This window comes from Muntiacus reevesi, chromosome 10 (genome assembly GCF_963930625.1).
Source record: "Muntiacus reevesi chromosome 10, mMunRee1.1, whole genome shotgun sequence".
NCBI classification, from domain to species: domain Eukaryota; kingdom Metazoa; phylum Chordata; class Mammalia; order Artiodactyla; family Cervidae; genus Muntiacus; species Muntiacus reevesi.
Genome location: NC_089258.1, coordinates 11,660,102 through 11,684,706, shown reverse-complemented (window position 1 = coordinate 11,684,706; position 24,605 = coordinate 11,660,102). Strand labels below are relative to the sequence as shown.

At 36.6% G+C, this 24,605-nt stretch overlaps 1 protein-coding gene across 5 annotated transcripts in view; it reads right to left on the bottom strand.

The window, feature by feature from the left end:
• Positions 1-3,115: 3,115 nt before the first annotated feature.
• NAA35 (N-alpha-acetyltransferase 35, NatC auxiliary subunit) overlaps positions 3,116-24,605 on the bottom strand; it is a 90,475-nt gene continuing 68,985 nt past the window's right edge. For all 5 annotated transcript variants that reach the window (XM_065946839.1, XM_065946837.1, XM_065946840.1 and 2 more), the window contains 9 exons: positions 18,345-18,411; positions 16,382-16,480; positions 15,627-15,805; positions 9,112-9,248; positions 8,022-8,089; positions 7,120-7,260; positions 6,601-6,723; positions 4,237-4,317; positions 3,116-3,449 (listed from right to left, as the gene is read on the bottom strand). In XM_065946839.1, the coding sequence (XP_065802911.1) occupies positions 3,390-3,449; positions 4,237-4,317; positions 6,601-6,723; positions 7,120-7,260; positions 8,022-8,089; positions 9,112-9,248; positions 15,627-15,805; positions 16,382-16,480; positions 18,345-18,411 (955 nt within the window). In that variant the 3' untranslated portion in view covers positions 3,116-3,389. The remainder of the gene's footprint in view (positions 3,450-4,236; positions 4,318-6,600; positions 6,724-7,119; positions 7,261-8,021; positions 8,090-9,111; positions 9,249-15,626; positions 15,806-16,381; positions 16,481-18,344; positions 18,412-24,605) is intronic.

Genomic DNA, 24,605 nt, shown 5'->3' with positions numbered 1-24,605 from the left:
ATGAATGTGGAGAAGTCAGTTCTAAAGAATGATTCCATTATTTCACACCCCACTCACTAACACTTCAACGTGCCAATTCTGCCCTTCCTCTTCAAGAAGGTTCTGACTATTGTCGCCAGCAACCTGTCAGATCCAGTGGGCCCATTTTGGTCCTTATCTTAGGTCTATTAGCTGTATATGGCCCTGCACTGCTTATTTTCTGGCTAAATCTCCTTTTCATGCCAGAGAAAAACTCTCCTAAACTTTTCTAAATGGGTGCTTTTTTGACCAGTAATTAAGGTGATTTCTTAGAAGGCCAGAGTCTTATGAAACCAGTGACAGAAACTTGGTCAGAGGGTGGCACAGCATGATTTTAAGGTGCTCACTTTTGTTTCATTTCCTACCTGCTCCTTTCTCCCACCTCTTCCCTGGCCCACTCTTAGAACTTGGCTATCCTGACTCTTCCTTGGGACCAATCTCAGGCTCTTCTACATGTTCCCTGAGCAAGTGCAACCCCCACGGGCTGCTGCTGCTAAGTTGCTCAGTCGTGTCCAACTCCGTGTGACCTCACAGACAGCAACCCACCAGGCTCCTCCATCCATGGGATTTTCCGGGCAAGAGTACTGGAGTGGGGTGCCATTGCCTTCTCCGGCAACCCCCAGTGCAGGCCTCTATTTACAATTCATTTCTGCAGCCACTTAAGTCTTCAGTTCATGTCTACCCAAGAATGCGCCTTTCAGCTCCACACCAAACTACTTGCCACTCTCACTAGGATGTTTTTCAAAGACAGCTCAACAAGGCATTTTCTGGTGGTCCAGTGATTAGAATTCCATGCTTCCACTGCCAGGGGCCTGAGTTTAATCCCCTGTAAGGGAATTATGACCTTGCAAGCGGCACAGCCCGAAAGAAAAAAAGACATCTTAACATCTAAAACAATCTTTATCCCTGAACCTTGTGTCCTGTTTTGCCTATATAAGCAAATAGCACCACATTCATCTAGTAGTCAAAGCCATAAAACCTGTGAATCATCACCCTTGATTCCCACAAACTCACCGAAGTCCTGTACCTCTTTTTTAAATTTTTTTATTAGTTGGAGGCTAATTACTTCACAACATTTCAGTGGGTTTTGTCCATTCATCTCTGTTCCCTCTGCCACTACCTTAAGACCAACCATCATTTCTTCTCACCTAACAAGCTTCCCTGCCTACAGCCTTCTGAACCAGTAATCATGAGCAAGCAGATCTGATTTGATCCTGCTGCTTACCTGATTCAAACTTTCCAGCAGTATCCACCACCATCAGTCAACAGTCTCCCCTTCCTTCCAGCTCCTCTCTCCAGTCCCTTGTCCTGCTCTATACTTTAGTCAACTGCCACCTTCTCACCTCAGGCCTGGCCCATCTGTGTCCCTGTCAAGGGGCTCAGGTAGTGCGTCATCGTTAACCTTTGGGACCTGGATGAGATGGTGACTTTCTCCATTAATCATGTGAGGTGGGTCTCCTACACCAGTACACTGCATTTTCCCCAGGGCATAATAAAGACTTCTTGATTTTTCTGCATTCTTAGGGTTATTAGATCTCTGAGGGGAGAGACAGTCTTATTTCCCCCATCATTTTTTTTTTTTGCACCTTGCATGGTAGATTTCTAAAAAGTTGTGAAAAACGCAACTTTCAGCTTTTCTGATTAGAAACCTGCAGCTGAAACTTACGAACACTCTTTGCTCTTAGGGAGAGCCACTCCTGAAAAAACAGCCTTAGGTGCTCTATAATTAGGCAGAACCCTTGCTCAATAATTTTCATGTACATTTTCAGCTGACCTAATTAGGCATCAGTTAAAAAATGCCAGCAGCGCCCTCTTAATCCATGGTTCCTGTTGGCACTGGTCCACATTCTTATAGCTTGCCTCAGGCTCTTGGCTGTCTGCCAAATCTTGCTGCTTTATTTATCCTCTTTGCGTTTTGAATTCTTTCTTCTGTCACCTCTTTTCTACCATTTTTCTTGTTTAAAATGATCAGAAATTACCAGCCAGAAAGTGTTTTCCTTCTCAGAAAACTAACCAAATAGAAGGCAACAGATACATTCTTTCTCTTTTTATAGCTCGTTTCTTTTGTACAGACTACTTTTTTTTTTTTTTTTTAAGACTTCTGGATTCTGAGATTTCAGGATGTTTACCGACTGTTCCTGGTTAACAATGTTTATCACCACTCTTGGTAAACACAGCCTTTAACAAGAGCCTTCAGGAGCTGAGAAGAGAGGAGTCACGAATGTTCTTACTCTACAGTTGGCTCTACTATATGCAAGATTTATGCAGGTTAGCTGCTTTAAGATATTTCCAGAAATAAAAGTTTCAATAAGACATCTGCAAGAAAGGTGTCAAATAAGAATTAAGATACTTGAAACACAGAACCCTTTCAACCATAAAGGAAATCTAAAACTGTTGCCATTTTAAGCCAAGCCAAAAGCTCATGTAACTCCTTCTGCTAACAAGACTGTCTTATTAATAGCAGGACCAAAGGAAAGGCCCCCAGATATCACAGCAATATGGCACAGAACAGCAGAGCAGATGGGGGAGGAACTGGCAGCAAAGGAAGAAGGCTGGGGCCATTGGCACTGGGCACTTGTAGGTACAGGTGAATTTAAGTCAGTTTTCAGAGCCAGAGGATGCTGGAAAGGCCCCATTTGAAAATGTTTCATGGGTTAAACTAAATAAGTGGTAATAAAAAGCGGTATGTCATGTTTAAACCTAATCCTATAATATCACTAGCAAACATGATGTATAATCTTTTAAAAGTGCCAAAAGTAACAGTTAAAGGATTAAAAAAACTTCTGACAGGTATATAATTTAAGATACTGTGACACACAAAATCACAATCCCTGTGTGACTTAGTATCCCTGTATAGCTAGGAGGTCCCCCCAAACCTCCCTTAAGTGTATTTAGCCCAAATCCCATGTGAGTGTTTACTAAATCCCTTGATTTAAAACTTTTTAATTTGTTTGAACTGCTCAAATATTAAGAGTAAACACCTTCAATTCTTAACTTGTACCAACAAAGTGCTATTGGTTTTCATCTCCAATAGTGCATTTTTTGTCAAGAAATTTATTAACCTTTACAAACACTATTTTCACTCATTCATAAAAAATGATTTATGATTAAATCTGTAATAAAACCATGTAACATTCATCAATGCATTCAATAAGACTAGTTTCATCCATGGAACATAATAAACCACTTTAAAACAGCAGTTTTCATTCACGTCATATAAGGCTGTCAAATTAAAAATATTCCTTATAATGGGTTGTTATCCAAGAAATCCATTTCACTTCACGTTATGTGGTAAGACTAACAGATAGATCCTCTAAGAACAGAATCTGAAAGTAGACTCCACCCTTTTGGTCACCTTTTCAGTCTTTCTCTCAAACAAGTTTCACAACAGGAAAATATTTGTGAGCAGAGAAATCAAATTCAGGAGGAACCTGTGAAAACAAAGTCAACTGATGTATCTTATACATATTCAGACAGTAAGCAAAATAAAGACGTAATTTTAGACTCCTGTGTTTTTAGAAACAAGGAAAAGAAAATGATTTAGCTTATCTCTGGATCTGTGAAGGTCATTAGAAAACATGCTGACCAATGGTTTTCTATTTTTAGAGACTACTTAATGAAAACAGACTTAAATTACAGGAAAAGGTGGGTCAGCGATTTCTTTTAGTCCCAGGGTGGCTGCTACTTGTGAGAAGTGAAATGAGTCACTGGTAAAGCAGAGGCGGTAAGAAAGGGGGTAACAGAAAAGCAATGGGCGCAAACAAACAGAGGTGTGTCTTATACAATGGACAGACGCCACCAGAAACGGCTCAGCGGCTGGCCTCACTTCTGCACCGACTGCTGACACAGCGCCAGTGGAACCAAGCGAGGCTGACAGGATCGTCCCTCTCCTGAGCCACTGAAGTGTTTACTGATTGAAGCGTTCACTTTTCTAAAGGGGGAGGACTTTTTAAATAACTCCCGTAAGCTGGTTTCCACACATTTTCTTTTGTTACCTCAAGTCATTCAGTAATTTATGTGTAAGGGCAGAACAAACTTTAGAGATTTTAAGTCAACAAAATCTGTAAGTTTCAAGGCAAAATGGCAAGCTCCAATTTATTTTCTGCCACTGAATCTCTTTAAGAATCATCTTTATGGGCATTTTGACTTTTTTGTAATATTTATTTTCAGCTTACTAAAAAAAAATGAAGTTTATAATAATTGAATAATATATTTTACCTTGGATTCCTTTTTGTGTCCTCCTGCCAATAACTTCATAACCACAAAGTTGGGTTTGGCAACCTTTAAAATTCTATTGACCTAAATAATAAACAACATTAAGCTATCAAAATATAAAATTCATAGTCAAAATATATTGATTTATAGATACCAATAGGAATGTGGCACAAAATAAGTGTCAGTATTTTATTAAAATGAAAGCAATTTCAAAACATGAGCACCACCATGTATCTTTTAGTAACAAAGGACTCTAGTTTACCATCATGAAAACTTGAAAGGACTACTGTATCTTGTTTTCATTAAAACAAAGAAGCATTACATTGTGAAGTCCTGCAAAGACAGTACAATATAATGTTTGGGGCACAGACTCTGGAGTTAAGCTGTCTAGTTTCAAAGTTCAGTTTTGCCACTTACTAGCTATGAAACCTCTGCAAGTTTTCTAACCTCTCTGTCCTCAGTTTCTTCATCTGTAAAAATGGGAATATAATTTGCCTATCCCGCAAAGATTTTTGAGGACTGAGTTAACACATATTATGAACCGAAACTCATGCCTAGCAGGCAGTAAGTGTCCTTTAACTGCTATTTCTGATAACCATTTGTCTAAAACATTTCGCCTGAAAATATGAATAACAACAGAATGGAATACTCACTTCTCTTTAAGAAGGAGTAATGGGCAACTTGAAAAAAAAATTCCCATTGCCTGCTTCTTACTCACCTCACCTGACACATTAATTACCTCAAGTTCAGGAAGTGCTGCCCCTCAGCTCCATATCACATATCCACTCACCTACATGACTACTCCATTTGGGCATCCAAAAGCCATGTTCAAAACTGAGCTCCTGACCTTCCCAGCCCTGCCTCCCCATGTGTTCCAGCCTCAGTCTTCCCCTTATAGCTCAATCCAACCAGATGGTGCTCAGGCCAAAAACCTCAAAACCACCCTTGACTCCTCTTTTTCTCTAACTCCACCTCCAATCTATCAGTCAATACCACTGGCTAGACCTTAAAATTTAGAGAGAATGCAATCACTTCTGATCCACTGGCACTACCATCTTTCACCTGCATCATAGCCATGGCCTCTAACTGGCTCCCTGGCTTCCATCCTTGGTTTCACCAGTCTATTTTACCAACACAGTGGCCAGCATGGTAATCCTTTAGAACAAAAATCAGATCTGGTCACATTAAAACTCTCCAGCAGCTCAACCCTGTGTTCACCTCACTCCAGCACACAGTCCTAGGCTGTTCTTCAAATACTCCAGACACACTCCTCCCTCTGTACCTTTACACATGTGGGTCCCTCTGCCTAGAAGGCTCCATTCCCAGGTGGTCATATGACTTGCTTCTCTACCTTCCTCCAGGATTTGCTCAGAGGCCAACTTATTTAAAAATGTCTAATCCCGTCCACTTCCATACCTCCTGGAGCATTCACTATCTCTATTTTCAGAACAAAAATCTCTTTTAAGGTTTTTCTTCATAGTACTTCTGATCTTATAACAGACTATTTATTTATTTACTTACTGCCTGCACCCCCCTGCCCCTAGAAGGGTCCAGATTTCTGTTTTTTTTTCCCCTGCTGGAATATACCAGAGTACTTAGGACATAGTACACACTCAAAAATATCTGTATATTTACCATTTCCCACATGTACACAGGTATCTGTAAGGTAAATCCCAAGAAGCAGAATTTCAGGGCCTAGGCACCTGTGATTTTTAAGAGATTGCCAAGATACCTTTCATGGAGGCTGTATCAAGATATACCCCCCAAATGGTCTGTGTGTTACAGGTAACTCGCATTTACAGAATAAATACATTTCAATAAAATTAGGTTACACAGTAAATTAATGAAACTCATAAAAGGCTGAAACAATATTTTGTATTTTGCAAGTTCTAAGCTCTGTAGAATGATACTCAAAATAGTCTTTAAAACAATAGGTTTTATTTTAAATGGTCAAATGGAATAAGGTTGTTTTTACTTCCTGTGATAACTGACTAGATCATTTTTTAGGTTTAAGATTTATGTAATTATATTTTAATACAGTAAACTATAATTAAAATTTTTAAAATTTAATGTTAACATTACTGAGCTGTAGATCAATCTGGGTCTTATTTCTGTTCTTCCAGCTTTATGGTTCTATGTCTTAATTTCTCTTTGCACTGATTTCTAAATTTACACAAAGGAGATATTTGTATCATCGTTCATCATATAATTTTAAGTCTGACAAAGTTAGATTGACATACTTAGCAGAAACATGACAGTCTTCATTTATTAATACTGTAAGGTTCATTTTATGATTAAACTTATCCAGTAGTAAGTGATGTACTTCCTGACAAACTTTCTGTAGAATAACTGTGACTGCAGTCTTACCTCATGGTCTGGGTTTGGGATATTTTCCAGTATCATTTTTGCCTGCTGAAAGTGCTTACTAGCTGCCACATACAGTTCTGGAGACTGAGGAGGAGGGCTATATTTATTGAGGTCAGACATTTCCTAAAAAGGAAGAAATACTATTATTTAAAGTATGTTTAATGTGAAAAAACTCTAAAATACCTTTTTAAATTAAAGAAGTCTACATTGATTATCCATTCACATATGGACACTAAAGCAAACACTCTGCATGTCCTGGTTTTTTCCTATTCAATTTTCAACCTTTATATACCACACTTCATATTATTCTCATAATTAAATAACTGTTAATGTGATGGGTATACCCTACAAAATCAAATAATATTCATACTATTTAAAACTGCTATTTCATCCCTTTATCTCACTGGTCCAATAATAGTTTCACTTGACTATTTTAGCAAAATGGATAGGTACAAACAGCACATCTCCAAGAAGGTCTGAGACTAAATATTTTGCAATTATTCTAAGGAGCAGGTTCACCTTGAACTGCAGATAGTGCACTGGTGGTGGTGTCATTACACTGTTGAATGGAGCAAATCTGTGCTCATATCGAACTTGTTCACTATCAAGCTCAAACTTGGGTTTTCGTACTTTGCCATCCATGTCAAAAGCTACCATGGTCTACAGTACAGAGAGAGAGAAAGACGATAACAATATGAAAATGTGAACATCCTCATTAATAGCAGAAAATAAGAAACAGCTATTTATACACAGTAAATCAAAACAAGGCTCAGAAATCAAGAACAGGAAAAGAAAAACTAGTTTTAATATTCATTTTGACATTCTGCACCATCTTTTATATGAAAAACATTCATGTTCCAGTGTCTAATATTTTAATTTTCCCAGTGAAATTGTACCACATGCACATTCTTCTTTTTAAGGCTTTTGTAACAGCTTTGAAAACTTCAAGTAAAAGCTCTGGAAGAAAAAGTAATATATCATTTCTATAAGAAAAGCACTGATCCTGTTTTCCAAACAGAATTCCATGTTCTATTTTATGTATTTTACTGTTTCCTCAAGTTACTATCTCCTGAAAATGCCTGCTTTGCTCAAATTAAGCCTTTCATTGTGGAGCTGGCCCCTTTCCTAACATACTTCTAAAATATCTATGCCACATATATGTCATCTGATCTAACATTAACTAGGCACTTGAGACAAGGATCACATCAGATTAGACTTGGTATCTCACAACGCACTTAGTACAAGACATCTGATACATGACAAATGTTCAGTATTTGTTGAACAAATTAATAAAACCACTAGACTTGGATAAAAGGTCATTTTTAAGCAGACAATTAGTAAAAATGAAGGTTAAATTAGAACCTAGAATCATAGGAGAGTTCATTTTAGTTAAATAATAAAACAGCAATGTAGCAACTTACTTTAAACATTCCAGCACACATGTTCTGATACGCCTGGCTCATTGTGATCTCTCGGCTCAATGGGCGAACTATAATTAGAAAGAAAATTATCCAAATTCTTTTCCCTCCTCCTCTTGCATTACTGCAGAAGAAATCTAAATTAAAAAAAAATCTTCTATCTTGTTTACCAAATTAAAATATTAAAAAGTTTGTTCCCACAGGCTAAATTTTATGGCCCAAATCTACAAATAATAAAATAGAGCTAAGGTTAAACAGTAACTGTGTTCTCAAAACTGTAAGACTTCAGTATAAATTAATTGTAATTTTTTCTCAAGTCACAATACAGAGAGAATTTGTTATTACAGGAAAGCCATGAGTATAGTCATTTAATGACCCACTCAAACTGCTGAATCTGAAGGGAACACAAAGCACTATTTTTAATGACTGTAGTCTATCTGTATCAGCCCATGAGTGATTAATAGGGTAGTCCCCTGGAAACATTTCTTTCTTCTCAAGGTCCTTGGGCAGTGTATGATCATCTTTCTGTTTGACTGTAACAGCACCACTCCAGACTTCCTTCCTTCCTGAGCTGTCAGCCTTCTGTCAAGAGTATCAAAAGTCTCCTGCTGTCTTGTTCCTTATCTTATTCCATGTGGTTACTACTTTTTGTCCTAAGGTCCTTTGACACATGAAATAGGAAAGAAGTAAAAGAAAAGCAAGGAAAGAAACCGAAAGGATTCTACACTAATACTGTGACTCAGTTTCTACCCCAGTGTCTTCTGGAGAGAAGGTGAGTGAGTGAGTGAAAGCTGCTCAGCTGTGTCTGACTCTTTGAGACCCCATCGATTGTAGCCTGCCAGGCTCCTCTGTCCATGGAATTCTTGGCCAGAATACTGAAATGGGTAGCCATTCCCTTCTCCAGGGATCTTCCCAACCCAGGGATTGAACCCAGGTTTTCCGCACTGCAGCCGGATTCTTTACCAGCTGAGTCACCGGGGAAGAGAAGATGGGTGAGAATAAAAATATAATGACTAATTCATCCATTATTTGATGAAATTAAAGTGCATTCCAGTGTTACTTATTTCTTAAGTTTAAAAATAATTCACATCACCTTTCTTCTTTTTTTTTGTTTTTTTACTACTACGCCCTTTTTGCTGCTCTTCCATTATCCTTTCCTCTGCCATCTGAGAGCCATCGGCACGACTTAATGTCGACATCAACCAGGCATAAAGAAATTCAGAGAGATACCTTAATGAAAAGAAAACGTTAGTTAATGATAGATGTCTAAATGAGACGGCCTGGTCAAACATGCTCTAGTACTAATAAAGAGAGATTTTTTTTTTTATAATGGTTTAAAAGTTTTTTGTTTTAAAACAAGATTATTCAAATAGATAATTGATAGATTAAATCTTTAAAAAATGACCATTACAAATAATTAACTTTCCCTATCCTGGTGCCATACAATATGGAAAATTTCTTGTTGCCACACAATATGGAAAATATACCACAATGATGTGAGTTTTACAACTTTTCAAAAGATTTTTGGAGGGGGTACAAATCAGGGGTATAGGATTAACAGATACAAACTATTATACATAAAATAGATAAGCAACAAGGATTTACTGTATAGCACAGGGAATTATTATCATGTAATGATCTATAATTAAATATAATCTGCAAAAGTACTGAATCATTATGCTATACACTTGAAACTAACACAATACTTATAGATCGAGTATATTTCAATTAAAAAAGATTTCTTGGTAATTACATATATCAGTAAATCAAATGAATGTCCAGCAAATTGTTTTTACTCTATCAATATAGGTCACATTTCACCTAAACCTATTAAGGAATTTCTTATTTTCTTATTAATTACTAAAGGAAACAAACACAGAACAAAAATTACATGCATTAGACAGAATGATTCTAAAACATTAAAAACATGCAAGCATATAATTTACTTGAGCTTATTCAATAAAGAAATGTGAGACAGATTATCTCACCAGGTACTAAATTCTTTTAAGTTTAAAATGGCAAATACTACTTTCTCTTAGACCAGAAAAATAGTTCAACTCTAGGACATAAATATATATTCCTTGAATAAAATTAAGGACCACTACTATATTAAATGAAAATCAAAGATTTATAAGAAATTTCATGATCAAGTTTGTATGACACATTCCAAAAATTTCTCAAACAGTTATAAGGCAGGTTATACTGTTAAAACATGTTAAAAAGGAACATTTTCAAGCAAAGCCAGAGAACTCCCTGGCATCCAGTGGTTAGGACTCGGGTGCTTTTACTTCATGGACCGTGTTCAGTCCCTGATCAGGGAACTAAAATTCTGTAAGTCACATAGCACAGCCAGGAGAAAAAAAACAAAACAAATGAAAAGATACACCTGGAATGACTTGGGCACTTTATTTTAATGCTAAACTGAGCGCTATGCCTCTTGGCAGCTGAAGCAAACCAGGAAATCTGAGCAGAAAAAGTATATGGAAAGTACGGTTTCATCTCATTAGAAGAAGCATGTATTATGTGGAGAGAAAAGAATTCCTGGCAATGAATTTAAGAAAAGCACTTATTACAGAATCCTTGTAAAAAATAAAAATGAAATTTTCCCCCATCACACTATAAAATGAGGGTTTGTAACCTACCTTAACTCAAAGGGATGATTTCTATAGAGAACTAACGCTACCTTCTACCTTTTGACTACCTAACCCAAGAAGAGATGAGTAAAGGGGAGAGCTAGCATAATTTAAGCCTTTCCTTTCATTTATCAGATATATCAACAAGCTTTTTACTAACTGCTTTATCAAAATTAATATACAATTTTATCTAAAGAGAATCAAAGAGCTAATATCCTATACCAGTTCTCAACTGTGATCTCAGGACCAGAAGCAGTCTTACCAGCAAAGCAGTTACAAATGCGAATGATTGGGAGGGGAGGGGTCCTACCCTAGACCTACTAAACCAGGAACGCCAGAACAGATGCCAGCAAGTTGCTTTCCAAGTGATTATGATGCATGCTAAATTTAAGAATTACTGTTTTTTTTTAAACTGATTTTTAGGATCCACATGCTTTAGGGATCACATTCAGGAAGATCAACAGCAATACATATTTTATAAAAATGCTGGAGCCCAATCTGTAATACTAAAACTAAACAGCAGTTAAAACTAACATCAAACTCACTACCGTCTCCTCATTGAAACTGAGGTCCAGAAAAGAGAGAAAAAAAGGAAAAAAAAAAAAAAAAAACTAACATCAAAGTAGACCAGGATACTTACAAGCAGAAGTAAAATTTCTTTTGTTAGCAAGAAATGAATCTGCTCAAATATATAGGTAAATTTCTATTCAAGTATTTATCTGAATATAATTCATCTGCCAATTCTGTGTGTCAAAGATCATATAAAAATTATATTTTGAGCAATCAAGAGCACAAAAGCTTCTAATCAGCTGCCTCAAACAACAAAACTTGAGCACAATCCTTTACAAAATGCCTTGTTTGAACAGGAGTGTACAGTATGAATTAATGAAAAAAATCCTAAGTAGCTATAACACCTGTTGGTAAGAGCTGTTACCTACATAAATGTTGGAGAATATACAAAATAATACTGTTCTCACATAACTATACTAATGCTCAATTCATTTTCATAACCAAGAATTACCTGCTAAAAGCCCTAGCAACCATGACAACAAAACCATGTTAATGGTTATGCTGTTCAGCCGCTAGCTCTGTGTGACTCTACGGACTACAGCACACTAGGCTTCATTCCTTGTCCTTCACGATATCCCACAGTTTGCTTAAACACCTGTCCATTGAGTCAGTGATGCTATCTAACCATGTCATCCTCCATCACCTCTTTTTCCTCCTGCTCTCAATCTTTCCCAGCATCAGGGTCTTTCCAGTGAGTCAGCTCTTGGCATCAAGTGGCCAAAATATTGGAGCTTCAGTTTTAGTATCAATCCTTCCAATAAATATTCAGGGTTGATTTCCTTTAGGATTGGCTGGATTTATCTCCTTGCAGTCCAAGGGATTCTCAAGAGTCTTTCCCAGCATCAATTCGCTTGCAGTCAGCATTCTTTATGAATGTCCAACTCTGAGATTCATGCATGACCACTGGAAAAACCATAGCTTTGACTATATGGACCTTTGTTGGCAAAGTGATGTCTCTCTTTTTAATATGCTGTTTAGGTTTGTCGTAGCTTTCCTTCCAAGGAGAAAGCATCTTCAAATTTCATGGCTGCAGTCACCATCCTCAGTGATTTTGGAGCCCAAGAAAATAAAATCTGTCCCTGTTTTCACATTTTCCCCTTCTATTTGCCATGAAGTAATAGGACCGGATGCCATGATCTTAGTTTTTTGAATGTTGAGTTTTAAGGCAGCTTTTTCACTCTCCTCTTTCACCCTCATCAAGAGGCTCTTTAGTTCCTCTTCACTTTCTGCCATTAGAGTGATATCATCTGCATATCTGAGGTTGCTGACATTTCCCCTAGCAATCTTAATTCCAGCTTGTGATTCATCCATCCTGACATTTCACGTGATGCACTCTGCATATAAATTAAATTAGCAGGGTGACAATACACAGTATTGACATTCTCCTTTTCCAATTTTGAACCAGTCCATTGTTCCTTGTCTGGTTCTAATTGCTTTTTGACTGCATACAGGGTTCTCAGGAGACAGGTAAGGTGGTCTGGTACTCCCACCTGTTTAAGAATTTTCCAGTTTGTTGTGATTCACACAGTCAAAGGCTTCAGCATAATCAATGAAGCAGAGTAGTTGTTTTTCTGGAATTCCTTTGCTTTTTTCATCATCCAACAAATCTTGGCAATTTGGTCTTTGGTTCTGCTACCTCTTCAAAATCTAGCCTGTACATTTAAAAGTTCTCAGTTGAGGTACTGCTGAAGCCTGGCTTGAAGGATTTGAGCATCTCCTTGCTAGCATGTGAAATGAGTGCAACTGTATGGTAGTTTGCACATTCTTTGGCATTGCCCTTCTTTGGGACTGGAAGGACAATTGAGCTTTTCTAGTCCTTTGGCCACTGCTAAGTTTTCCAAATTTGCTAACATTGAGTAAAGCACTTGAATAGCAATATCTTTTTGGATTTTAAAAAGATCAGCTGAAAAAAAAATAAAAAGATCAGCTGGAATTTTATTACCCCCAGCAGCTCTGTAGTAATGCTTCCTGAGGCCCATGTGATTTCACAGTCCAGGATATCTGGCTCTAGGTGAGTGACCACACTATCACAGTTATCTAGGTCTAAGATCTTTTTTGGTATAGTTCTTTCATGTATTCTTGTCACCTCTTCTTAGTATCTTCTGCTTCTGTTAGTTACTTACTGTGTCTGACCTTTACCATGCCCATCCTTGCATGAAATGTCCTCAATTTTCTTGAGGAGATCTCTACTGTTTTCCACTCTATTGTTTTCCTTTATTTCTTTGCATTGATCACTTAGGAAGGTTTGCTTATCTCTCCTTGCTACTCTCTGGAAATTTGCATTCAGCTGAGTGTATCTTTCTCTTTTGCCTTTCACTTCTCTTCTTTCCTCAGCTATTTGTAAAGTCTCCTCAGACAATCACTCTGCCTTCTTACATTTCCTTTTCTTTGGGATGGTTCTGGTCACCAATCACCGTCCACATTCTTCAGGCACTCTGTCGACCAGATCTAATTCCCTGAATCTATTTGTCACCTCCACTGTACAATCATAAAGCACCGATTTAGGTCATACCTGAATGGTATGATGGTTTTCCCTATTTTCTTCAATTTAAGTCTGAATTTTGCAATAAGGAGCTCATGATCTTTGTCCCAGTCAGCTATAGGCCTTGTTTTTGTTGACTGTATAGAGCTTTCTCCATCTTCAGCTGCAAAGAATATAATCAATCTGATTTCAGTACTATCTGGTGATATCCATGTGTAGTGTCATCTCTTGCGTTGTTGGAAGAGGGTGTTTCCTACGACCAGCATGTTCTCTTGACAAAACTGTTAGCCTTTGCCCTGCTTCATTCAGGGTTGATTTCCTCTAGGATTGACTGGATTTATCTCCTTGCAATCCAAGGGATTCTCAAGAGTCTTTCACCAAACCACAGTTTGAACGCATCAATTTTTCAGGGCTTCAGACTTCTTTATGGTCCAACTCTGATATCTATACATGACTACTGGAAAAACCATAGCTTTGACTCTATAAACCTGTCAGCAAAGTGATGTCTCTGCTTTTTAATATGCTGTCTAGATTTGTCATAGCTTTTTTTCAAAGAAGCAAGCATATCTTAATTTTGTGGCTGCAGTCACCATCCTCAGTGATTTTAGAGCCCAAGAAAAGAAAAGTGCCACTGTTTCCATTTTTTCCCCATCTGTAATCCATGAAGTGATGGGACCAGATCTCAAGATCTTCAATTTTCGAATGTAGAATTTTAAGCCAACTTTTTCATACTCCTCCTTCACCTTCTCAAGAGGCTCTTTAGTTCCTCTTCACTTTCTGTCATTAGAGTGGTATCATCTGCATATCTGAGGTTGCTGATATTTCTCTCAGCCACCTGTATTCCAGCTTGTAATTGATCCAGTCTGGCATTTCACATGATGTACTCTGCATACAGTTAAACCAACAGGGTGACAATACACAGCTTTGATGTACTCCTTTCCCAATTTGGAACAGGTCTGTTGTCCCATGTCCAGTTCTAACCGTTGCTTCTTGACCTGCACACAGGTTTCTCAGGAGGCAGGTAAGGTGTTCTGGTATTCCCATCTCTAACATGGATGCTGTTAATGGTGTGGAAAATAATTATTTTCCTGCCTCCACAGCATTGACTTCAGGGAATATACAATATTTTAAATTTTAAGTTACATAATTTAAAAATGAATTGAAAAGAATAACTATAATTAGATCTAATATACTAAACTTAGCTGTTTGTGATGGGTAACAATAGGTCATTTCTATTTTAAATTACAACTAAATTACTATACTTTACTAGACTAACAAAAAGATGCCAGATAGCTGAATTCATTTTAGATCTCAATTTTCTTACTTTATTTCTGTGACAGGTTTTTCATGTCTAAAATATTCTCAAGCATCCTCTTACTAGATATATCTCACCCCTAAGTGAAAGTTAAGAACTACTCTGCTGAAGATTAACTCTTGTAAACTTCTTCAAAGCTACTGAGACAAATCCTCAGGGTCAGTTTGCAACAGTTATACTCCCAATGATAATCTTAGCCATAATTTCTTCTCAGAAGGAAGATCTGGTTCATATTTTGAACCTTAATTCATTTAAGTACATTCCACAGCTAGTACCTAGCATCACTGATGTCAGGGCAAAATGTATGTTAATTTTTCTCTTTGGAAACAGATAAAAGTCCATTAATCAATTTACTTTTAAGCACTTTACCAGTAATTTTAAAATAATGATTCAAATGGCAGAAAAAATGTATTTGTACACTATTAAGACACTTAAGATTTTTAAGATGATCTGGCTCTAATTTTCAATAGATATTCTTCAACTGTCCCACAGCTAAAATTCAAATACAGTAAATTTAAAAAAAAACCCTAAAATTACACTCTACAGATGCTCTCACAAATCTTATCTATCCCACCCACCATCAATTTTAACTCCAATCGTTCTCTTACCAATATATGTAATAATACTCGTGCATGCTGTAGAGCTCCAATTCGAAGCCACTGAGCAGATACTGTATCATAATGCGCAGGTTATGGTACAGGACCCAGGTACCTAGACAGGCCAAATGCTGCCTGTGGGGCTCCTGTTTCAACAGCATCGTATGAAGGGCTGCGTCAACCTTCTCTGCCTATCACAACAAAAGGTCGTTAATATCAACTTGCTAAGGTAATGAAAGAGTTACAGAAAATGTAACAGCTAAAAACAGCACACAAGCAGACAACGAAAGAATTCATACTTTAAAATGCACCTTTGGTAAGATCTACATTCAAACCTTTCATTTCTGAAAGGATAATATTTATCTAAACACTTCCTAGATTAAAAAGACATTCATTTTACAGTATAAAAATAACTGGCTTCAGATCTATAGCTATATTATCAATGTGGCTGTTGCTCACATTTAAATGAAGACTAATATATTTTTATTACAATGCAAACTTACTCTAATTATAACTACAGCTCTATACCTATTTTATAATTCATTAATTATAATAATTTAAAATGTTTTTTATTTAGATTACTGTTCTATTTCTTTCTGTAAATTTTTCTTTGGTATATGTAACTGTTACATTTCAATGGAAAAGAAAATTCACCATATTAAAAAATTAAGTAGTCAAATTATTGTTCTAAGGAATTGTTTCTGAAAATCTAGTCAAGGTATAAGAACTGCTTATTTTGGAAGGGAAGGCTTCTTTTTGGCTCTTACCTCATCCTGCAAGGTAGCAAATTCTTCAAGAATGTGACCGAGTTTATCTCTCTGCCGAGCCCTGTTATGTCCATGGATCTGAATAAGACTACAGAATGGCTGTAATACACAATACGATTGTTAACTGTATTTGTTAACAGTATAATTTATTAACTGTCAATATGAAATCTGCTGATACTAAAGAAAATTAACATTCCAAATTTTCAAAATCAGGTTTAAGTGAAAAAATGTTGTATAGAAAAATAATGCCTATGCATACTTACTACAAAGGTGTTTCTTTTAAAGGAACTCAATACTAGAAATTATTAATAGCCAGAGGAAAGTGATTGTTTACAAAACTTGCTCTCATATGGCAAAAATAATTCCTTCAAACTTTAGATATTTTTTCCACATATTCAAGAGTAGTTTCTTTTCTGCTTATTTCAAGTCAAAAGATACTGTTCAAGCCAGACACTTCTGTGTACTGCTTTAAATATACCAGAATGCCTAATAATTAGGTAATGGCTAAAACCCAGAAAACCACAGTAAAGAATCTACCTGCAATGCAGGAGACCTGGGTTCAATCCCTGGGTTGAGAAGATCCCCTGGAGGAGGGAATGGTAACCCACTCCAGTATTCTTGCCTGGAGAATTCCATGGATAGACAAGCCTTGTGGGCTACAGTCCATTGGGTCGCAAAGTCAGACACGACTGTGTGACTTACACTTGTTCACTAAGGTTCTTTATCACTGTTTTTAATCTATTCAGTATTCTCATATAAAATACTGTAACAGTTCATGAATCAGACAACAGACAGGAATGCTCTGATTTAAGAAATATGCATTTTAAGATTCTCTAAGGATAGTAATGATTTTACATTTGTATACTTTGATAGCTATTATCTCATTTAATCAACAAGTAGTCTGTAAGAGGTATCAAAGCAGTATTAACATTTCATTTTTTAAAGATTGGCAAGTTTATAAAAAAGTAAAGTGATCTGCCTGATAATGATAAAATGACAATTAATAAAAATAAAATCTGGTCTTTTATTGATTTTCCTTGCATCATATCATGCTATCTTATCCCACTTCCTCTTTACACACAAACACACATTTAGTAAATGGAATTGGTAAAAAAAGATATATAAAAAGCTTATAATTAAGAATGATTTATAATTAATTTGATCGACTATGAAGCTTTTATTTTTTTCAAATTATTTGAGATTTGAAAAGATTTACAATCTCATCTAAATTACTATAGTCCTGCTTCTGGGTAGTTCAGCTGGTAAAGAATCCATTTGCAATGCAGGAGACCCTAGTCTGATTCCTGTGTGGGAAGATTCCCTGTAGAAGGGATAGGCTATCCACTCCAGTATTCTTGGGCTTCCATGGTAGCTTAGATAGTAAAGAATTGGCCTGCAATGCAGGAGACCTGGGTTCCATCCCTGGATTGGAAAGATCCCCTGGAGGAGGGCATGGCAACCCACTCCAGTATTCTTGCCTAGAGAAACCCCATGAACAGAAGAGCCTGATGGGCTATAGTCCATGGGGTCACAAAGAGTTGGGCACATCTGAGCGACTAAGCACAGTACGTAATCCTGCGCATTAAAGCAGTACAAACATAAACGCCTGGGGATGTTACCCATATTCATTATTTATAAGGTCAAAGGTGAGAAGAGTTTTTATGTCCTTTTTCAAAAAAAAGTAAACTCCTTTCTTTTTAGATGGGGGTCATAGCTAATTCTGTTTCTGTTGTCCACAAGGGTTATGGTGAGAGGGCATCAGAAGGTGCCTCAGCATGTAACAATCTTGCAGGAAGACTACAGGTTATGAAGTTATCCACTTGAGTCTAAGAGGAGACAAAAATTTCCTACTTATTCACGGAAAATGAGTCAGAAACATTAGATGAAAAAACAGCACAAATTAATGCTATTGAAGATTTTTCACGCCACAATCCACCACAATGATCCAAACTGAAGCTCTTACCCGAACACAGTGAGTAACAAAAGAGTCAATACAGTCCTTAGCCTGGTGATTATTATATAGGCAGCACCTGTAAAATAATGTAATATTCTTGTTATTCAAATTAAACTATTTGGCCTACAAAAAGAAGTACTGTAGATGCTACCAACACATAGGGAAGGTGGAAAAATGAGAAAATGGAAACAAATACATCATGAAGTTGAAGAGTGCTAGCGTTAAATTAGGCAGTATTTCACTATTTGTTAGCCACATGATAAATGTGCAATATTTCCAGTTCCTTTAGTTTTGTACTTGAACAATTAAGTGCTGGATCGAATAAGATCAACAAAGAGGGAAAATTCTAAAGCTCTACTTTTTCTAATCCTACTCTAATATTCGTTATTTTCCTACAGGTGGTACCCTTGTGAACTGTACTTACAACAGTAATTATTTAAAAAGTACTGTATAGAATCTGATTTTTTTCAAGATATACCCACATTTCCAATCACTGGCCAAAATTATCACCTCGACATCCTGCTAGCACCTCACTGTCTATCCTCACAAACCAGTGTCCCTGTGGTGCTCCTTATCTCAGTTAAAAGCATCGCTTAACTGAGAAAGGCTTTCCTGTTTAGTCTGGGAAGATCTGTTACCTGCCTGGCCCTGGAGGAAATACAAGAGCTGAAGAGATGGAAAGTGTTTCCCCCCCTTTTTCTGAGGTAGGAGGGCAGCAGCCTTTGCTCCTAAGGAGACAGGAAGGAGGAAAAACTTTCCTTGGTGCACCAAAAGGAGCTGACAACTTGCTATTCCTAAGTGTTTGCCACAACTGAGCAATCTGACCAGAACCTCAGAGATAAAACAGAATCATGAACACGTGACAGAAAACGACACAGCAGGCAGCAGCCAGAAGAAAGAACAGGCAGGACACCTGAAAACAGGTGGCAGCAAAAGAGAAGTGCTGGAAGGTCCAAGGTAAGAAAATTGCTTAAGATGACAAAAATAAAGCACTTAAAAAAAAGGGACTTCCTGGATCTGAAAATTAGGATTTCTTAAGTTAAAAAAGTTGGTAAATGAAAGGATGCTCACAACAGCCTTGAGGAGCAAGAGAATAACTTTCTTACAACACAGCAAAAATAGATGTCATGAGGAATACAGAGAAAAAAATCTACAAGACAGAGTATGCAAAAGAGCTCTTTTAAAAGAAAAGAACAACAACAAAAATAATAAAAGAAAAGAACAAGACCAAAAGAAAGCAGGAGTTGCAATACTCATATCAGATAAAATACTTTAAAATAAAGGCTGTGAAAAGAGACAAAGGAGGACACTACATAATGATCAAATGTTCAATCCAAGAAGAAGATGTAACAATTATAAATATATATGCACCCAACATAGGAGCACTGCAATATGTAAGACAATTGTTAACAAGTATGAAAGGGGAAATTAACAATAACACAATAATAGTGGGTGACTTTAATATTCCACTCACACTTATGGATAGATCAACTAAACAGAAAATTAACAAGGAAATACAAACTTTAAATGACACAATGGACCAGCTAGACCTAATTGATATCTATAGGACATTTCACCACAAAACAATCAATTTCACCTTTTTCTCAAGTGCACATGGAACCTTCTCCAGGATAGATCACATCCTGGGCCACAAATCTAGCCTTGGGAAATTCAAAAATATTGAAATCATTCCAGTCATCTTTTCTGACCACAATGCAGTAAAATTAGATCTCAATTACAGGGAAAAAACTATTAAAATTTCAAACATATGGAGGCTAAACAACATGCTTCTGAATAACCAACAAATCATAGAAGAAATCAAAAAAGAAATCAAAATATGCATAGAACGAATGAAAATGAAAACACAACAACGCAAAACCTATGGGACACTGTAAAAGCAGTGCTAAGGGGAAGGTTCATAGCAATACAGGCTTACCTCGAGAAAAAAGAAGAAAGTCAAATAAATAACCTAACTCTACAGCTAAAGCAACTAGAGAAGGAAGAAATGAAGAACCCCAGGGTTAGTAGAAGGAAAGAAATCTTAAAAATTAGGGCAGAAATAAATGCAAAAGAAACAGAGACCATAGCAAAAATCAACAAAGCTAAAAGCTGGTTTTTTGAAAAGATAGGTAAAACTGACAAACTGTTAGCCAGACTCATCAAGAAACAAAGGGAGAAGAATCAAATCAACAGAATTAGAAATGAAAATGGAGAGATCACAACAGACAACACTGAAATACAAAGGATCATAAGAGACTACTACCAGCAGCTATATGCCAATAAAATGGACTACTTGGAAGAAATGGACAAATTCTCAGAAAAGTATAACTTTCCAAAACTGAACCAGGAAGAAATAGAAGATCTTAACAGACCCATCACAAGCATGGAAATCAAAACTGTAATCAGAAATCTTCCAGCAAACAAAAGTCCAGGACCAGATGGCTTCACAGCTGAATTCTACCAAAAATTTAGAGAAAAGCTAACACCTATCTTACTCAAACTTTTCCAGAAAATTGCAGAAGAAGGTAAACTTCCAAACTCATTCTATGAGGCCACCATCACCCTAATTCCAAAACCAATGCCACAAAAAAAAGAAAACTACAGGCTAACATCACTGATGCAAAAATCCTTAACAAAATTCTAGCAAACAGAATCCAACAACATATTAAAAAGATCATACATCATGACCAAGTGGGCTTTATCCCAGGAATGCAAGGATTCCTTACTATCTGCATATCAATCAATGTAATACACCACATTAACAAATTGAAAGATAAAAACCATATGATTATCTCAATAGATGCAGAACAAGCGTTTGACAAAATTCAGCATCCATTTATGATAAAAACTCTCCAGAAAGCAGGCATAGAAGGAACATACCTCAACATAATAAAAGCTATATATGACAAACCCAAAGCAAACATTATCCTCAATGATGAAAAATTGAAAGCATTCCCCCTAAAAGCAGGAACAAGACAAGGGTGCCCACTCTCACCACTATTGTTCAACATAGTTTTGGAAGTGTTGGCCACAGCAATCAGAGCAGAAAAAGAAATAAAAGGAATCCAGATAGTAAAAGAAGAAGTAAAACTCTCACTGTTTGCAGATGACATGATCCTCTACATAGAAAACCCTAAAGACTCTACCAGAAAATTACTAGAGCTAATCAATGAATATAGTAAAGTTGCAGGATATAAAATTAACACACAAAAATCCCTTGCATTCCCATACACTAACAATGAAACAACAGAAAGAGAAATTAAGGAAACAATACCATTCACCATCGCAACAAAAAGAATAAAATACTCAGGAATATGTCTACCTAAAGAAACTAAAGACCTATACATAGAAAACTATAAAACACTGATGAAAGAAATCAGAGGACACAAACATATGGAGAAATATACCATGTTCATGGATTGGAAGAATCAGTATTGTGAAAATGAGTACACTACCCAAAGCAATCTACAGATTCGATGCAATCCCTATCAACGGTATTTTTCACAGAACTAGAACAAATAATTTCACTATTTGTATGGAAATACAAAAAACCTCGAATAGCCAAAGCAATCTTGAGAAAGAAGAATGGAACTGGAAGACTCAACATGCCTGACTTCAGGCTCTACTACAAAGCCACAGTCATCAAGACAGTATGATACTGGCACAAAGACAGAAATATAGATCAATGGAACAAAATAGAAAGCCCAGAGATAAATCCACATACCTATGGACACCTTATCTTCAACAAAGGAGGCAAGACTATACAATGGAAAAAAGACAACCTCTTTAACAAGTGGTGCTGGGAAAACTGGTCAACCACTTGTAAAAGAATGAAACTAGAACACCTTCTAACACCATACACAAAAATAAACTCAAAATAGATTAAAGATCTAAATGTAAGAACAGAAACTATAAAACTCCTAGAGGAGAACATAGGCAAAACACTCTCTGACATAAATCACAGCAGGATCCTCTATGATCCACCTCCCAGAATATTGGAAATAAAAGCAAAAATAAACAAATGGGACCTAATTAAACTTAAAAGCTTTTGCACTACAAAGGAAACTATAAGCAAGGTGAAAAGACAGCCCTCAGATTGGGAGAAAATAATAGCAAACAAAGAAACAAAGGATTAATCTCAAAAATATACAAGCAACTCCTGTAGCTCAATTCCAGAAAAATAAATGACCCAATAAAAAAATGGGCCAAAGAGCTAAACAGACATTTCTCCAAAGAAGACATACAGATGGCTAACAAACACATGAAAAGATGCTCAACATCACTCATTATCAGAGAAATGCAAACCAAAACCACAATGAGGTACCATTACACGCCAGTCAGGATGGCTGCTATCCAAAAGTCTACAAGCAATAAATGCTGGAAAGGGTGTGGAGAAAAGGGAACCTCATACACTGTTGGTGGGAATGCAAACTAGTACAGCCACTATGGAGAACAGTGTGGAGATTCCTTAAAAAACTGGAAATACAATTGACATGTGACCCAGCAATCCGACTCCTGGGCACAGACACCAAGGAAACCAGATCTGAAAGGGACACGTGCACCCCAATGTTCACCGCAGCACTGTTTATAATAGCCAGGACATGGAAGCAACCTAGATGCCTATCAGCAGACGAATGGATAAAAAAGCTATGGTACAAATACACAATGGAATATTACTCAGCCATTAAAAAGAATACATTTGAATCGGTTCTAATGAGATGGATGAAACTGGAGCCCATTATACAGAGTGAAGTAAGCCAGAAAGATAAACATCAATACAGTATACTAAGGCATATATATGGAATTTAGAAAGATGGTAACGATAACCTCATATGCAAGACAGAAAGAGAGACACAGATGTATAGCACAGACTTTTGGACTCTGTGGGAGAAGGCGAGGGTGGGATGATCTGAGAGAATAACATTGAAACATGTATATTATCAAGTGTGAAACAAATCGGCAGCCCAGGTTGGATGCATGAGACAAGTGCTCAGGCCTGGTGCACTGGGAAGACCCAGAGGGATGGGATGGAGAGGGAGGTGGGAGGAGGGATCAGGATGGGGAACACATGTAAATCCATGGCTGATTCATGTCAATGTATGGCAAAAACCACTACAATATTGTAAAGTAATTAGCCTCCAACTAATAAAAATAAATGAAAAAAAGAAAAAAATAATGAACAAGAAACAGATGACTACCTTGTAATAAACTCTGCTATACACACAGTTGATTCTCAGTATTTGTGATAATTATGTTCTATAAACTTGCTGTGGATGCTGAAATAGAGAATACTGAAACATTGCTGCTAGGATAAAACACAGGATTAGGTTCCTCCAGCCTCTGGTCCCAATGTTTTTAATCAACTGATCAATGTTTAACCTTAGTTTATGTGTGTTTCTTTTTAAAGACACTATATATAAAGTACACTGCTGACTGATTAGCAAAGAACTTACGCCTGAGTAAATTTTATCTAACACACAATCTTTCTGTAAGGCACACCACAGCCTTCTTGTGCCAGGAACACTAGACAGCATATCACTACAACTCAGAGGCCATGAAACTACAAAATCACCAACAAAAAGCATAAAAACTGGGGCAAATAAAGAGTTTACACTATAAGGCACAAGAAAGTACAGAGTTGTCTTGTTTGACTTCAGTGTTGCATGACTTGAATATTTTGCTACTTTGCACATGTCTATGAAGACTGGCAAGAGCAGAGTGAGTAAAGATTTAAAGGTTAACAAACATATTCTAGCAAGTAGGCATATTAACAAATATAGAATCTGCAAATAATGAGGATCATACTGTATAATTAAATCTAAATGAACAATGCTAAGCGTGACAATATGGAATCTAAGTGTTAAAGATTATTAAATAGAGAAGACAAAACACAAATTAAGATGTAGACACTTATTTCACATGTATTATATTGTCAAAAATTAAAAAGTCTGATAATGCCTAGACTATGCGGCACCTGGAATCCTTATACACTGTTGGCTGGCATACACAATTCATTGAATTATTTTTGAAAGCAATTTTGCAAAACTAGTAAAGCTGAATATGCATTTGCCTATGATAAGCAATTAATTTTATTTTTTATGTGCAAAAGGAGTCAGAATTCAAAGATGTTCACTACTGCACTGATGATAATGGTGATAAATTAGAAATAAGGTATATTTTCAAATGCAGAGAAGCAACAAAATAAACTTCAGTACAAAGTATGGATTTTAACAAAATATATTTGTTGGATAAACGTGGTCAATTTCAACA